Below are 18,013 nucleotides of genomic sequence, written 5' to 3' on the forward strand. Positions count from 1 at the left end.
ACAGGCACATGGAGTTAGATGTTTGCTTTTTGTTTGGTTTTATTTTGTTTTACCAAATACATTACATCATACAAATTCCACCTACAACTTAGAATGCTGGGTAGTTCTTTAAGTGTGGTTATCTGTTGGCCCCCCAGTGACCAACCTATGAGCAAATTCTTTCTATCTTATTCCTACTTTCAAACCTACTTTATTTATCCTATTCCCTCCCTGCCTTCCTGTCTTTCTGCTTTCCTTACTTTTTTATATCCATATGTTTTTGTTACAAAACATACTATGTGTTAAATCTCCCCATATAACTTTTGTGGAAGAAACATAAAAGTAAACAATTAGAATTTAATATGATAGGTTGCATGATAATGTATATATTCCTCTATGTAGTATATATATATATATATATATATATATACACACACAGACATACACACATATACACATTCATGGGTTGGTATGTTTGGCTCATGAGGTATGAACATGAGTGATTAAAAAGTAAAAAATATGGAGGCCAGGTTTGAAGGATCTTACAAACTATGCTAAGGAATTTGAATTGTACTCCTGGAGGTAATGGATTTTCCATTAAAGAGCTTTAAGAAGGGGCATGATGCAGTTTGATTTGGATTTTAGAAAGTTCACTATAAAAGCTCTGTAGAGAAAATATTTTAAGAGGACAATATAATATGGAGAACATATGAGAGACAATTACAGTAATTCAGGAGAAAAAAATGTTTTTAAGTTTTTAAATATTAAAAATTAAAGCACTGATAGTGTGACCAAAGCTATGGAAGGAAAAAGGAGTATGTGATTCCCAGGTTTTCTGCTTGAGGAGTATTGGGTGTCATTTTCAGTCAAGGAATACAGGAGGAGGACCATTTTTAATGCTAACTACCCTTTATTGACTGGCAACTGGCTGTATGCCAAGGAAATGCTAAACACTTAACATGTATTATATAGTTGTATCTCAAATTCACACCATAAAGTACATATTGTTATACTGAATTTTAAAGAAGAGATCAAGGCTCAAAAAAGGCAAGTAGCTTGTTCAAAACTATGTAACTGCTGAGTGGCAGAGCTGGAATTCAAACCTAGACGTATGTAACCCAGAGCCTTGGTTCTTAGTCAGCAATGCCCCACCATCTATCAAAGTGTGGTCTAGAGGGTGTCTGCATCAGAACCATCACAGGTACTTGTTAACTTAGGCTCCTGGATCTAAGCCAGTCTTTTGAAGCAGATTCCTGATGGGTGGGGACTGGACTGACCAAGTATTTCTTGGACACCTTAAAGTTTACACACCACTACAATACAGAGTACATATTACAACTTGCTAGAGAAAGGACGGCAAATTCACTTTTTTTTTTTAATATGGAGATTTAGTATATGGAAAATGCCACTCAGATTGCTGTAGGGGCAGAATGAAGCAAATATTTTCAGGCTGGAATTTGACGCTGGGATGATTTAACTCCTAATTCTCATTTGTGGTAAGCATAATGTTGCTGCAGCCACACTGGGGTCGCTTGAGTGAAGGATCATCTGCAGGAGAAGTGTGGTGGAATGTAATCAATTATCACCGAGCTGAAGCCCTAGACTCCTCTTCGTACATACTGTTGTGCAGTAGGATTTGACACGTACCTCCAAGTTTGCTCCAAGCATGAAATGTCTTCATATTTTTTCCTAAAAAATGCTTATGAATTCCCTTTACATTTTACTTCATAACATGTCTGTTTTTAATATAAAAATGTGTTTAATTATGTACCAAGGGGTGAAATAGACACTCCGGGAAGTTGCACAGTCTTGCTGGTGCCTCTCATTTACCCTCAAGGACCACCAATGGTCCGTCTAGGAGCACGAGTCACCAACTCAACATACCATTGTTTTCGTATAGGTCTCATCTCCACTGCTTGCAAACATTTTGTTGTGTTATTTCTGTGTTCCTCACCATATTTTTAACATAGTAGATCCCTAGTGAACAGCTAATGAATCTGGAAGAAAGGAGTTTGAAAGACATAAAGAGTATGAGAAATCAGAATAGACTCACCAGAAACGAGCACTGGCAAATGCCACGTTAGGAAGTTCTCATCATGCCTCTTAGGATTAAGTGATTACTTTAGCGAAGTACTCTTTGGTCTTCCTATACTCTCTTAAAGCTGGTGGCTTTTAGAAAATGGACTTCAAGCAGGTCTTAGACTGGCTTTCTCTTGTGAGAGAAGGAGGAACCAGTTTTTGAGAATCAAGTCAGAACTCTCAGGATTCAAAATGTTCAAACTAACTCTCATAGTACATTATGGTATCAGGGCTCTGAACATTCCCACTTTCATGATATTTTAACTCCCAAGTTACTTTAACTTAAAATACTAACAGTCCACTTCTGCACTGTGTTAGTAACATTTAAGAGTCTGTGTTCTGATCTATCCTGAGACTATATTCTATAAGGCACTCTGTATGAAATATTTTTAAGTGATGCTTTCTAAGAAAATAAATTCTAGAAAGCAATGTCCCTACCAATTACAATAGTGTCACCTTACCACAGTGTTTTTCTATAGATATTCACTTTCAAACCTACTTGATTCCATTCATATTTGTTTCTTCTCCAGTACATGCAAAATAATGATTTAGGATGCTATATACAAACCCATGTTTGTGGCTTGTGGCTTGTGAATGTATTTGGCTCCTTCTTAGAAACTTGGTCTTCTTGACCTCTGCAGCCGTCACTAGCTTGAAAATCCTAACCATAATCCTCTGTGGGGATTTATATAGGTGCCTTTTATGGTCCATGATCTGTGCTGTGGCTTCCAGTATTCTCATTACAGAAAGGTTAAGCCCTCCCATCTTTATTCCTGAGTAAAAGAAGTGTCAGGGAGCAGATTGAAACAAGCAACAGCTTCAGTCAGGCCTTAAGCCTGTGTCTATGCCAGGGAGGAATCTTTGTGATGAGCAAGAGGCTCCATTAGGAAATGGAGCAGCCATTTTTTTAATGCCAGAGTTGCAAAAACAAAACTCTTTATCTTCTGCTATTCTTAGAGTGTCCATATTTGCCAAACTAAAATGTGAGACTCATGCTCTGACAAATACAGAGGTACTTTTGTCACAGCAGTTTCAGAGGATCTAAACTTGGGACAGTCCCATAATATTCAGGCTCTAGTGTTACCATGTGTCCACCCTGCACTGTGACCCGGCATACTAGTTAACAGGGCAGGTGGTCAGTGAGATTGCACTGTGGTTTGTAGAGATTGCTGCCTTTTCTGTATGAAGGGACAAAAGGTAACTGGAAACATGCTGTCTTCTGGGCCCCTGTCTGAGGACATACAGAGTTTATCCCCATAGCTGTGGCCTTCAAGGCCTGTCAGTATTGGTGGTGATGACCCTTATCTTTCAGATTTCCAGAAAAGATGTCTGCCATCTTGGATTATACTTACCTCTGGTTCTAGATTCTGCCTGTTCTCTCTAATGCCGCTCACAGGACTTTAAGACCTGAAGGCGGCTTTGTGATGAACATCGTGATCACTGAGGAACAAGCATGGTTGGTGAACATCAGCTTCCAGGCTCTGAGTAGTCTGATTATCTTCAGGGGAGTCTAAAGGAGGGGCCTTCCCATGTCATAGCCAAGCAGGAATCCAGAGCAGACGGACTTGGGGAAAGTGACCAAGAAGTTCCAAGCAGGAACTGCGAGTAGGGATCGCCCCCACCAAAAGCTATCCCTCTGATATAGAGGCCAGTCATCAGCCTCCCATAAGTTGTTGACTCCCAGTGAGCTGCAGTGAAAGGAGAGAAAAGGAAGCCATCTCCTCCAGACGATAGCCCAGCCTAGCAGCTAAAACGTGGTGCCCATGGCTCATCTCTGAGAGGAGCAGTAGGCTGTGGTAACAGTGTCTTCACTCCTTTCAAGCCTCGTGACATCAAAAGCTACAATGACATCTGTTTCAAAGTTCCAAGGGGAATGATTCAGGAGTGCTATCCCAGAGCATGGTTCCTGCTCCCCTTGCCTTTGTGTCATTTTTTTTTTTACTGTCACTTACTAATAAAACAAGCATGGACCAGCCAGATGCAAATGGGTGCCAGGCAGCTCTGTCTCACTGTTTCTACATGATAACCCAAATGCTTCTCACAACCACTTGTAAGTACATGCCTTTCTGGCATGTAACTTCCGGTTCGGTAGCAAATTTCCCAAGAGAATTCCCTACATTTCCAACTGTCCTTCCCAGTAGTTTGCCAATAGGTAAAGCTTGGAAGGGCATATCCAAAATGGTAGGAACCACAAACACTATATTAATATGGCTTATGTAGGATTTTCTTTTTTAACTCAGAAGGCTCTAGCAGATTGCAGGTGGAAAGGATGTTCTTTTCAAGTGTGGCTTGCCAGAAGGAAGGCACTTCTGTCAATAGTAACAATAAAAACATGTCTCAAATTTTATTTATCCCTGTAAATTCTGAAAGCACATTAAAGAAGAACAACAACTTCCCACTTTGGCTACAAAGTGCTAATTAATAACTAACTGCAGTTCTCCCGGAGGCAAAATATTAACATTTTTTAAATGAAATTAAGCATCACAATCTTCTTCTAATTATTAAAAAAAATACTTAGCAGCAATATCTGTTTAATTATTTAGGCATCTCTTAATGGTGTAAATATTATCAGTATAGTCATAAATATTTTCTGCTTTGTCCATAGACAATCAGTTAAAGATCTGTTGCTTGTAGGACTTAAATTAAGATCTATTTGAGACTGCCTGCTGGCCACAAAATAATTACTTACTCTTGCTAATGCCTGAGTCTGTTAGACTTAGAAGCAAGAAGTATTCTTTGCTTTCACAAGTAGGGGTAAGTTATTTTTCTTATATAAATTTCATTGTTGATGGTTTTAGAGAGGATTAGGGTGGGGTTGAAGTAGTCGAAAAATTAATGAACCTTATCCCTTTAACAGCAATTGTTTTTATATTGATAATGATCCATAACAGTATCACAGGTCACATCCATGTGAAACAGTCACGAGAAATATTTTGACATGTAATCTCTCCTCCATTTCTCTTTCTAGATTTTCGGCTACTTTGTCCTTTTCCTTTCTCTCTCACCTAAGGTGCAGGGTTTCTTTGTAGGGAATCAAAATGATTTTTTTTTTCCCCCTGAATGTTTTCTTTCAATGTCCCTGGTCTCTCAGTGAGTTATCTTAATGGCCATCAAAGCATTAATCTCCTAAAAGAGCAAGAGTGCTATGTAGAATGGTTAGGTTGATATTTCTTTTTTTCCTATCTTACAGTCATTTGGCATAGATTCTCACTGGAAATGATTTGTTTACTCATCCATTTCAATAAATTGTTATGCTGCTTGAAATTATCACAAAGAGTGGAGTCAGATGAAGGACGAGACTGTCATATTCTGGTCAACCTCTGATCGTCTCCAGTGTAAATTAAGAATTGTCCTTAACCTGCTTAAATGCCACATTATTGAGCACAGACTTTCTCTGACCTCCCAATGTACTGTTAACAATCAGTATTCCTCCTCCAACACCATTCTTCCCTTTAATTGTTTTTCTTTTTCTCCAAAGCAGTTTTCACCATGTAGCATTTTAAAACATTATATATTTGCTTGTTTGGTGCATGTCTCCCAGCTAAGATGGAAGCTCTGCTGAAAGGAAGGACTTGTATTTGTTTACTGGTGTATCTGGGAGCCAGAGCATATGCCTTAAATACAGTAATAGAGTAGACATTCAATTAATACTTATTGAATGCATGAAGCTTTTCTCTCATTTTTCAGGGGCCTAAAGCACCAGATCAATGCAGAGCAATGAAATATCTCCTTGGCCTGGCATGCATTTTGATGGCTGCCAGCCTTTACCCTGAGCTGACCATCCTGTTGAGCCCCAGTCAAAGAGTGTCCCTGTGAAACAAAAGCAGAAAAGCAGAGACTGGATGCCTTATATGGACTTGTCTTCATTTAAAGGATTACAACTAAGGGTTGTGGTGTCTGGCATCACATTTACAATTTTAAAAGTAATAGAAAGCAGAGAATCTCAAAGGAGGCTCTCTGGGACACTACTTGCGTGGGCTATAAACAGGGGTGATTAAAACAAAAAGGGGCTCCAGGGTGAAATACGTTTCTGAAACTGGGTGTTCATGAAACTAAGGAAGGTTGTTACTTAAGGTATCTTAGATGTATGACAATGATCACTGGGGCTCTCTAAGATAAGAAAATCTTGGGCTGTGTGTCCCAAAGTTATTTGATCTTAAGTCCTTCCTTTCTACCAGCTAACCTGTTTCAAAGATTGGGTTGAGTCAGAGGCAACTCTTGATTTGGGAGTTGAACAGGTCAGACAGGGACAGGAGAAGCAGGCTCTGCCCCTAAACTCACACTGGTATATGATGTTGGGCAAGCTTCCTAACACTTCTCTGTGCCTCAGTTTCCTCTCACAAGGTAGGGATGAAAACAATCACCCAGGAGAGTGAATATGCATCTGACCTATAGGGCTAAATAAATGGCAGCAATTGTCGACACATTTTATCCAGTGTAGGAATGAATGCTTTTTTATGTAAGCATCTTCAAATACATTTTCTAAGACAGGCTTGGTGGTACGGACCATCCCCAGCATCAGTGTGCTGTGCCTGCCTTGTCTCAGCACAATATCCCCGCCTGAGAAGCTCTGTGCATTTATGCTGAAGTCAAAGAAATGCTATCTTTTAACACCACTTAATACAAACGTCTGATAACTCACTTCGTTGTATCCCCCAGAGAGCTGATTTCCTGTGTGTCTGTGCCCTTGACCACAGATGAAGATGCTTTTGTCAGGAGGAAGGTGGTAGCATCCAAGTTAATGATTGTGCAGATGCCACATGCAGACAGATTTTGAAGTGACCATATTTTTTCAGTGAGGTGTGGTTTGTGTAAATCTGACCCCTTTCAGTAATATGTGCATTTACATATATTTAGAATTTATAAATCCTGACAGATTCCACAATATTTATAGCCCTCCATAAAAAGCATTTGCCAGTTTGCAGAGCTTTGCATTTGGCTCTCTGGTATGCCTAAGAGAGCTTAAATAATAATAAATTTGGTGATTTATTCCACCTGGAACAGAAACTTATTTTCCCCCCTTGGCTCGTTTTGAAGGGGATACTATAAATAGTGCCACAGACGCTGGGATCAGGAATAGGGAATTGAAATTTAAGGGAGAAGTACAGAAACATTTCCATTATCACTGATGCCTTGAATCTATTTTTAAAACCATCCTGTTCCTCAAATAATGTACCTTCTCTCCTTTCTTCTGCCCCATCTCAATTATACTTGAATCTCCCAAACCTGTTGCCAGCTTTAGTATTCTATTGCATTAATGGGAAAGAGAGGGTGAAAGTATTAGCTAAGTAGAAGGAAGTTGCCTCTAGGGAAGCCAAAGCAGTTCCCCAGTGTTCATCTTACATTTCACACAGTCAGCCAGGAACTGACTGTCAGTATCTAAAGTGTAAATGCATTATTTGAGACCCAGTTCATGCCTGCTGCAGATACAATGAAAAGCTATCAGTACATGGAAAAGGAAAAAAAAAATCTAATTGTAATTACAAGAGAGAGCCTAAGGACAATGTTGGAAAGTGGATTCTTTCAGCCTTCCATGCTTACAATTACCCAGTACAAAATTAGAAATGCCTGAAGAGTGATTCCAAATGATACCATTTGTTTCCTTAAACACAAAATAAACCAAAATTGGGGGGCCAGTTTACCATAACATCTACTGATGAAAGCTGGAAGCAGCCATTCAGGGCAGCATGAAGTGATGTTAATAACTCGGACTATGACAAGGAGGCTTCTTTCCAGCTTCTCGTTTGAGTGGACTGTGAAGAAAGGAGTCCTTGTGAGAGGGAGACTAATAGTAATGGCTGACTTCCATGGCGAGCTGGCTGTGGGCCCGCACAGGGTCACCCATCAAGTGGCTGTGGAGCTTTGCAACAACCTCTCATTAAGTACTGGATTTTCCTGCCCTGATAAATTGGAACACACCCCCATCCCAAGTCTTCCCTGAGCAAGCCCCTTGCCTCCAGCTAATGGAATGGCAGATGTTTGGACCAAGCCCCAGGGCCTGTAGTATACCACATTTTAATGATTTGTGGTGAACAAAGTAAATGTTTAAAAGCAGGCTTTATGAAGCAGGGAGCTAGTTAAGTATGATGGATTTGAGGCAAAGCAGAAAGAAACTGAATGTTGTGTGGGGGTATTATTTCCCAAACAGGATACAGGTATCTATGGTTCACTGCTAGTTCTAAAGCTTTGCTTGAAAAATGACTTTTTAAAGAACTGTGCTCTTAAGGAATGTCCTTGAGGCAGGAGGAATTTCCTTGCTTTTCTATGGCACTTTTATAAGAGGACATGGAGATACTGAGCCATTAGACAGTTGCTCAGTGTCTTTGTGCTTCTGGGACCACATTATGGGTCTAACACATATGGGATAAATAAACTGTTTTCATTTCTTAAAGCCCATGGAAGGAAACAAGGCACAAAAATTACCATATTGCCTTCTTTTTTCTAAAGCTATTAAAAAGGAGAATCCAGTTAGGGCAAATAAAAACGGTTACCACGAACAGGTTTCTTTTCTTTCTTTTCTAGCCTCTTTTACCGCAGCAGCAATATGGCAAGACTTATGTCAAACCGGTATTGTGATGCACCTCTTCTGTTCTTCTTCCATAGGGCAACCCCTACATGTGCAATAATGAGTGCGATGCGAGCACCCCTGAGCTGGCGCACCCCCCTGAGCTGATGTTTGACTTTGAAGGAAGACATCCCTCCACATTTTGGCAGTCTGCTACTTGGAAGGAGTACCCCAAGCCTCTCCAGGTTAACATCACTCTGTCTTGGAGCAAAACTATTGAGCTCACAGACAACATAGTTATTACCTTTGAATCAGGGCGTCCTGATCAAATGATCCTGGAGAAATCCCTCGATTATGGACGAACATGGCAGCCCTATCAGTATTATGCCACAGACTGCTTAGATGCTTTTCACATGGATCCTAAATCCGTGAAGGATTTATCACAGCATACGGTCTTAGAAATAATTTGCACCGAAGAGTACTCCACGGGGTATATGACAAATAGCAAAATAATCCACTTTGAAATCAAAGACAGGTTTGCGTTTTTTGCTGGACCATGGCTACGCAACATGGCTTCCCTCTACGGACAGCTGGATACAACCAAGAAACTCAGAGATTTCTTTACAGTCACAGACCTGAGGATAAGGCTCTTGAGACCAGCAGTCGGGGAAATATTTGTAGATGAGCTACATTTGGCACGCTACTTTTACGCAATCTCAGACATAAAGGTGCATGGAAGGTAAGAGAACATCTGTCTGACTTGAATGAGAATGGGTGTGTTAAACAAAAAAAAAATGCCAGAGTGTGTCTTGCAGCTGTAGAGACATTTGTCACTTGCCACTGCAACACTGTCTCCTGAACACCTGCTTAGAGGTAGGTTCTGAGGCACCTGAGACTCCTCTTACTCGGCAATCATTTGTAATCCCAGACTTTCTGTTACTGACCCTGAACCTGCCAGGATTTCTTAAAATTTAAACGAAAGGGGGGAAAGAAAGCATCTTACTTGAGACCAAAGAACTCCCTAGGTCACGAGGCGGTTTAAGTCTTTCAGGCAATGAAGCCAGGAGGAACAAAGCTGGCTGCTCTATAGGAGGGACTGAGAAACAAGAAATATACCTTTCCCTTGTTTTTAGATGCAAGAGAGGGGTTTCAGCATATAGGACTATCTTTGTTTATGTTTTGTATATTATATTGCGTGAAGTTCTGGAAATGAAGATTGTGTTTCTTATCTTTAAATCCAAACCAAAGCATTTAGGAAATACAGTACATTTGGTATAAATGGACAAGCTCTACTTTTCAGGTTTTGGGAGGTCATTGTCTTAAAAAAATATACTACCATTTAAAACATGGACCTGAGTCAGGCTCTCTCCCTTTTGTGGGTCAGTTACAGATGAACCAGAGTTTAAACACATGCCTTATCACAGTTTAAGCACATCTTTTATTTTGATAATATACAGAACCACAAGTAAGTTTCCAAGAATTTTGAAGATGTGTAAATGCAAACTTAAATAGTGAGAACAAGGACCACAATGTAGAGATTTTTTTCAACCAGCTTTTAAGCGTGGTGTGTTATTAACATAACCAACTGATGGGAGTTGAAGCATGCAAGAATGAGTTGGGAAAACTAAAGGGTTGGGGGGTATACAGAAAAATGGGAAAGGAAAGCATAGCAATAATCATTCTGAAAATGCCAAGATAGATTTAAATCAGAATACTTGAGGATAGGAACACTGTCAGAACATAAATCATGTAATTTTAATTAAGTAATCATAAAATGTAGACAAGTAAGGTAGGATTCATTAAGTTTACTGGCTTCCAGCATCTCCCTTAGGGCAGCCTAGACTTTAGAAACTGGAGAAGTGTTGAGACTTCCTGGCCTTTCAAAGTTGGCTCAACTTATCTTTGATAATAGTAATATCATATTTGCGCACAGGAAGGGAGAAGGGGTCACAGCTGTTAAGGTTAGGGCCATAGTGGGCACACAGAATGGCGTGTTAAGTGTGACCTCAGTTTGGGGATAGAGGTTTCAGAATCTTAACTGTGGAAGGTGCTAGGAACTGGGGACCACTACTCAGCTTTGTTCTAGCTTCATGTTCCTCCTGTAGGCACCAATAAACTTTAGCAATGGAATCTCTTTAAGAATTTTTAACCAAGGTCTTGGTGATATGTGATGAACGTATCTTTAAAGCAAAATAATGTTTCTGAGAGAGATATGCACTGGCACAATATTGAGCTTGTGGGCTCCAAGGTATAAAAGGACAGTTCATAGGGCACCATGAGAGGGCAACATGGAGCTGTTGCCTTAAACATTAGTTTCCTATTTATAATAAAATATAGCCATTATACTCATGAATATTTTAGCAATAGATGATTGGGTTCCAGTATCTAATTCATGAGGACCATAGTATATAAAAATTGGGGTTGATAATTCTGAACAATAGCATTCCATAACAAAGTAACAAGTATTCTGTTCACCTACAAGAAGAAATGTCAAAATTAATAAGCTGAATTTGAATCCTAGTGTGATCTATGCTGTTAGGTCAAATCATCTAAATCAGTTTCCTTGCAGTTCAAGAAATCCTTAATCTAAGCCATAATCCTTATAGCCCAACTTCTTCAAATATGCTGATTTTCCACTTGCAAAGGAGGCAATCTTGTGAGGCTTTTGGATGGGAAATAACCCTTGTTGGGCTTATTTCTGTTATTGCATATTTATTTTTGTTTCCTCTGATTATTTCAAAGAGAGTGAAAATATATATAAAGCCACAGGCATTTTTATGCATTTTTTTTTTTTACTGGGGCCAGACATACTCTGTCTTAAAGGTAGCAAGTTGGAAATGTAGACTCCCACCAGATTTTCCACTTTTCACTTATCCCATCATCCTAGTAGTATCCTCTAGCTGTATTTCATGGCTCTGCAGACTTCGGAGGAGCGCTCCTCCCTTCTCTGGGACTCACCTCCACTGTCATTTCCTGTTTGCCAGTCCCCTGTAAGCTGGTGAGGAAGCAGCTGGGCAGGAGAGAAAGGTCCAATAGAGGTGAGCACCTTCCATAAGGTCCCTCTCTGTCACCTCTAAACTCTGTCCAAATTCCTCAGGGCAAAACCGATGCTGGCATGTGCCATGGTAGGCACCAGATGGCCAGGGTATTTTTAGTGTTAGGGGAGGGTCTAAAGAGGCAAGGCCTGACGGCTTGGGCATGTCTCCAGCTTTTTAAGTTATGTAAGGAAGGAGGAGTTACTGAAGGGAACTGCTGCTGGTTCAGGGCCTTTCAGCATAAAAGCCGTTGTATATTTTACTCTTGAAAACTTCCGTAGGGTTAACAGTCTAGGTTGTCTTTCTTTTATATAGCAAATCATCTATAGGCAGGTTGAATTTATTGAATTTAGATGATTCTCTAAAGGAAAGTTCTAAAGGTTCCTGTTCAAGGATATCATAAATATAAACTTTCCAAAATATAAATGAGATATTTGTTTCTCTCAACAGCCTCTCTGCCTCCACCTTCCACCATCCATGAAACGATCACAATAGTCAGCACGCCTATACATGTCAGTGTCTCTTCATTATAACGCTATTGTTCCACTTGTCACCCTACCACCACATCCACCGTAAAGTGGGAATTTGCAGGACTCATTTGAAGGAAGTGTGTCAATATCCGTAGAAAGTGCACAGACAATACAAGATTTTTCACCTTGAAATGTTAAAGCTATGAGACAAAAACTTTGCAGTCTTTGCTTGAATTGACTATGAGCTTCAATTCTCTGCTTCTTGTAGGCATGTGTACGTGCCTTTATGTTTGATAAAGGCTAGTATTGTTTGGTAACAATGATGTTTTGATAGTTACTGATGTAACATTTGTGTTCTTTTTGGCATGTGACACATCTGATACCTATCTCACTGTGACAAAAGCTATAATCCCATCCTAAAAATTGTATTCCTCTTCTGCTATATACTTATTTTGCTTCCCTTTACTCCACCTCATTGTGTATTTATTAAGATAACAGAGGAAAAAGAGGAAACATAGCTCTTGGCAATCTCCGTGACTCCATAGTACTTATATTGTTCAATAAACCTAATAATCTTCATGGACTAATTCTGACTTATGGATGCCCTAGTTCAGTAAATCAGGGTGATTTTCTCTAGTGAATAATAGGCGAGTGCAGTGTGCCAGTACCTTAATTAAAGAGTGGCTCTCTTAGCCTTGATCTCATTTTAATTTACGGGGTAATACTACAATAATATCACTAATGGAAGATACATTAAAGGGCATCAAGTAGCATTAACTGTATTAAATTATGGTACTTGTGTTAATTAACTGCTGAAGCAAGATGGTTCTAATGGCCAAAAAGGTCGTCTAATGCATAAATAAAATCTACCCAGATGAGGGGTGAGAGGAGAAATGAAGAGTCGATGTTTGCTCTGAATATCTTCTTATACAGACAGGGAGTTAAATTCACAGACTGTTAAATATAGATAATGTCCAAATGTTTTCCTAGCTATACAATTGGAAATTTTGATTTTTACATGTTTTATTTCCTTCTAAGTTTTCCATAATTAAATTTTAAAAAGTTGAACGTCATATTTGTCAGATGCATAGCTTTCATAGAACATAAACACTACATTATTTATTGTTCCTTTGAAGCGAACCATTTCAAGGAGGTGGTATGATTTATTGTAATAATTGTTAAATTTGAAAGATATGAACACTTGACAACATGCTCATCTATTTGTAAGATATGCTATCAGCAATGTGTCAAGGTATTGGTTTCAAACAAAGGAAAATTCTTTTTCAACCTCAAAAACTTTAGGACAGGATTGTAAGAACTTTTCCCAGTGGTTTAGGAAATTCCAAACTAAATTTCTATTACTTGCCATGTTACACAATATTCCTAAACATATTATCAATAATTTTTCTCAGTGGTGTTTACTCATTTCTTACCCTTTGTGTTGCCTACCCAAGCTCCTTATAGGAAGTTGGTTGCCAGAATTTTTTTATACTATTTATTTAATTTAATATTTTTTAAATTTAGTCTGTTTACATGCCTTCCATGCCTCCAAGAAAGAAGCCGGGGAGTGCTAACAGAGGCTCCACTTCTGCACCCTTTTGGTACCATCCTCTCTTCATTACTGCCCCAGCTCGGAACCATACCCTCCCTGCCTAATCTAAGGGCCTGGGAAGGTCCAGGGACAGCACCACTCTAACGGGGTGTCAGGAGTGAGGAAGGTCCCCACCCGCTCCCCCTCTGGAGGGATCAGATATATTTGTAAACCCACACTCTTTGAATGTCACCACCTTGGTATTTGCTATGAATAGGAGGTTGAAATTCACTTTCAAATGGTAATTGCAAGGACATGTGATACTAGGTAAGCAAGAACACACGGGAAAATTTAAAAAGATAAAAGCAGTAGGGTGTTCTTTAAATTTTCTCAATTAATTTGGAAGATTATGTAGTACTGAAGCAACCTGCTAATTACAAAAAGCTTGCCAGTCATCCTGCAAGTTCTCTGTCTTTTCCCTAACCACAGTTCAAATAAATCTACCAAAATATTTACTATTTGCCTCTTCTGTGAGAGGTAAATTTGTTCATTCCTCCCAGTTAGTCCTAATTATGAGGCTGGGTTTTACTCCTGCTTAACCAATTCTGCTTTTATAACATCTTCCTTTTTTCTGTCACCAAAAATTAGATATCCTCTACCCTGGGACAGATGCTGGGCTAGCCAGTGGGTATATGGAGATGCACAGGGTATTCAGTGCTCTCAAGGATCTGATATCCAGAAGGGCACAGGCATGTAAATGAAAAATTAAGACAACTTTCATTAAGTGCATTCACTGAGTGAATGTGTAAAGTGTACTGGTAACAGAGAAGGAGACACTAATTTAACCGGGGCAGCCCAGCAAAAGCTTTAATGAGGATATGACACTGCATGGTGTCTTGAAACATGTGCTTTAGAATGCCAAGCAGCCAGGGCAGAATGGATATGCTATGTGGCAATCATGTTTAAAAACAGGACAACATATTAAGGAACTCCAAATAGCTGGGAACTGGTAGAGTGGACAAATGCTGGGATGGGACAAATGAACTGAGATGCCCTTCCATCTTCTCCTTGGGGACCTTCGGCATCTACAAGAAGCACTGAATGATTCTTGCATCTTGACCTCTTCGGTCTCCCATGCTACAGTAGACCTAAAATTACCTGGGTTCTCCTATGTTGACTAATTGCAGGTGAGAACCATTCTAAGGCAGTACTGTTAGAGGAAGTTCCAGTGCGGCTGTGTTCAGCAAAGAAATGCAGAGACAAGGAGAGCTGTAACACTGCTTGACTGTAGAGCAGCTATAACCCTATGCCCTGAGGCTTAAAGGAGGGTGTGGAAAAGCTCTCCAAAATCCACAAAAGCCATCATAACATAAAGGCTTGAGATTTGCTTACCAAGTCTATAGGACTTTGGTAACCAATCAGATTTTTGAGGAAGAAAGGGCTGAAAGAAAGACTTCAGTAGGAACCCAAGTGAAGCATCAAGTTAAGGATTTGAAAATACATATCTGGTGTTTCAGTAAGAGGTTTGAGTTAGACATTAAGGTTTGAAAATTATCCCCTTATATCTAATGATTGAATATTAGGGAATGAATGACATTGATAAAATAGGGTGTTTTCCCTTATAATTATAAACTATGGCCATTTATAGAACATTTACAGAACTTTGTGGAATACTGTCATTTAACGGTGATTTCTGAAGGAAACTAAGAAATAATCTGAGCAACAGGAGGAAAGCAGAAAAGCAGGGAATGAGGGAATTCTAATCGCCCCATTAGTAGTTACCTAATGGCCCTTGACATCTGCACAGCACCCAGGCTACACGGCTCCTGTGTGGTATCTTGCTTCCTTTAATCCTCATAAACTCATGAGCCAACTGTTGTTCAACCCAATTTTACAGATGGGAAAATTGAGGACAAGAAAAGTTTCATGATTTTTTGTTGTTGTTGAACATCCCACACGTAATAAAAGTAACAAAGTCAGGTTGCTAGTTACAAGCCTTATGCTTTCTTTCCATTAGGCTTCTGCAGCCATACTAGCCTGAAGTGGGCTCAGTACAGATAGGAGTCCCAAAATATTTCCAACAGAGCAATCTTTAAATGGCAACAATGAACCAGTAGGTCTGCTGGCTTTGCCTTTCTGAGAAAGTTCTGGGAGTCACCTTTTCCATGACTTTTGGTTCACTATTTAACCATCTGAGTTTGCTTTAACTTCTTACCTCATTTTTATCAATTTTATTATGTGCGATTGGGCTAATGTGTCATATTGTGTTAGTTCTAGCAGTTTTACTGCTAAAATAAAATTATAATCATAGTCTTTTATTTTCTATAGGGGAGAAAAAAATAAATGAACTGAATCTTCTCAATATTAATTTTTCTTCCATATTTTTACATAAGCCCTTAGTATTTGCAACTACTTCTGCTTAATGGGCATCATCAAGCGCTAAAACAAGCCACAAATACTCATGGATAAGCTTGAAAATGGCCAACTGCCTTAGCTTACTTTAAGAAAGTTTATTCCTCAATTGAGGGCAATTTGCTTTCCCTTTTAACTTACATTTATTAGTCCATATTCTCTCTTCTGGAACTATAGTGACTAAGTGTACTACCTCTTTCATTTACTAAAATTTCGTAAATTTGCTGTCAAGGATCCTATCCCCCAAGTCATTTTGTCAAGTTATATGTAACCTTTACACCATCCCCAAATTTTAAACTGTATTTCCTCTTCTTTTAAAGGGAGAATGAAATTCCATAAATAAGAGCATTCAAATGAAAAACTTAATAACATAATTAAAAATAAGAAAACAACAGAAAACATTGCTACTCGACTCTCCAGTGGAAATGCTTAGAATAAAGATTTATGGTATGAACCCATTTTAAGTAGACAACTGAGTGCCATTCTGATTTGGAGCATGTTTTGTAAATCCTTGAGGATTTCTTGAATTATAAGGAGAACATATGCATAAACAGCTCATTTTCCTCTGAGGTTTGCACCATTAGAAGGAGAGAATGTATCTAATAATTCCTCCAATTAAATTATGAACTTCATTAGTGTGCAGAAAAACAACCCAGTTTAAGAGTTTGTCTCTTTATCCTAAATTCCCCAGTGCCATAGATTTTTTTTTAAGCAAGTGAGTCATTAAAGGAAAGATGTCTCCTTTTTAAAAAACATAAGGATATTTAGACAAACTACCACATAATGAAAAAGAGATAATTTCCTCTCTCAGTCTAGCATTTGTATAGGAGGCTACACTCTGCATGTATGTTTGGGCATACATCCGCATGCCCAAACAATGGGAAATAGGGATACACTCAGCTCTTTTGACTTCTGAAGCCTTGATTTTGATCCTTACTCATTGGTTGACATTTTTGAAAGGTCTTGCTCACTTTTTGTCCCTAGGATCAGAGGTACTTCTGACACGTTAGGAGGTCATGACCACTGCTTGACATATAGTGTAAGAGTTTTTGTGGATCTATGGATCCGTGGTTCAGTAGAGAATCATTTCCATTCATTGTCTATAAACAGAATCTCCTTACCACAAAATGAGAATGTTATATTGAATTAGTGTTTGTCAGATTTACTCTTTTAATGAAGGCCATAGTGCTCAAACACATTTGGGAATTCTTGTTTGCAATATTTTCTTCTAGAAGAATCACAATGCCTATTAATATATTAAAGTCCACAAGATGTCCTACAGTAAAAACACATTTTTGTTTTATTCAATGAGAGTATCACATACTTATTTAGCCAAAAAACATTTATTTGTACACCAAAGAACTAGTGCTACCAAAACTCATGTGGAGCACCAGGGCCCCTTCCATCTCCAGTATCATTGGGCTTTTCATATGATACCAGGAAATAAATGAGAACATTGTGTGTGTCTGTTTGTGTGTTTGAACTATTTGAAAGGCTAAGAACAGATTGATATTTCACAGCAAGGTCTAATTTTAGCTGTCATCCTCCCTATATTGTTGCAAAATTGGTTTGCAAGTGAGACTATTTTAGGAGAAGGCTAGCTTTGATAGGGAGTATCTTTCTTTATTTAATTGTTACTCTTATTATTTAAAACTTGCGAAGTATTGCCTATCTTTGAGAATTATAAGAAATTAAGTACTGTATTGGAATAGAGAGGGATATTTTTGTTTTGTTTTTAAGCTAGAGAAATTGTGATGGAAGAGTCAGTGAAGATGTAAAAAATGAAATGCCAAGTGGTACAATCTGGTGTGTTTTAGAGACAAATAGAGATGCTGGAGCATTTCTATGCCTCTCTAATGTAAGCTCCCCAAACTCTAATTATAGCAATAAACTAAAATCATATACTTAAAAGAAAATAAGATTAACTATATTATATATGCATATATATATATATACATATATGTTTTATATCTTTATATTTTTCATTTGCTTTGGAAATTTT

At 38.7% G+C, this 18,013-nt stretch overlaps 1 protein-coding gene across 5 annotated transcripts in view; it reads left to right on the plus strand.

The window, feature by feature from the left end:
• Positions 1-18,013, plus strand: part of NTNG1 (netrin G1) — a 319,781-nt gene that overhangs the window by 165,150 nt on the left and 136,618 nt on the right. For all 5 annotated transcript variants that reach the window (XM_036895327.2, XM_036895329.2, XM_036895330.2 and 2 more), the window contains exon 3: positions 8,662-9,302. In XM_036895327.2, the coding sequence (XP_036751222.2) occupies positions 8,662-9,302 (641 nt within the window). The remainder of the gene's footprint in view (positions 1-8,661; positions 9,303-18,013) is intronic.

Source organism: Manis pentadactyla, chromosome 4 (assembly GCF_030020395.1).
Source record: "Manis pentadactyla isolate mManPen7 chromosome 4, mManPen7.hap1, whole genome shotgun sequence".
In the NCBI taxonomy this organism is placed as follows: Eukaryota; Metazoa; Chordata; class Mammalia; order Pholidota; family Manidae; genus Manis; species Manis pentadactyla.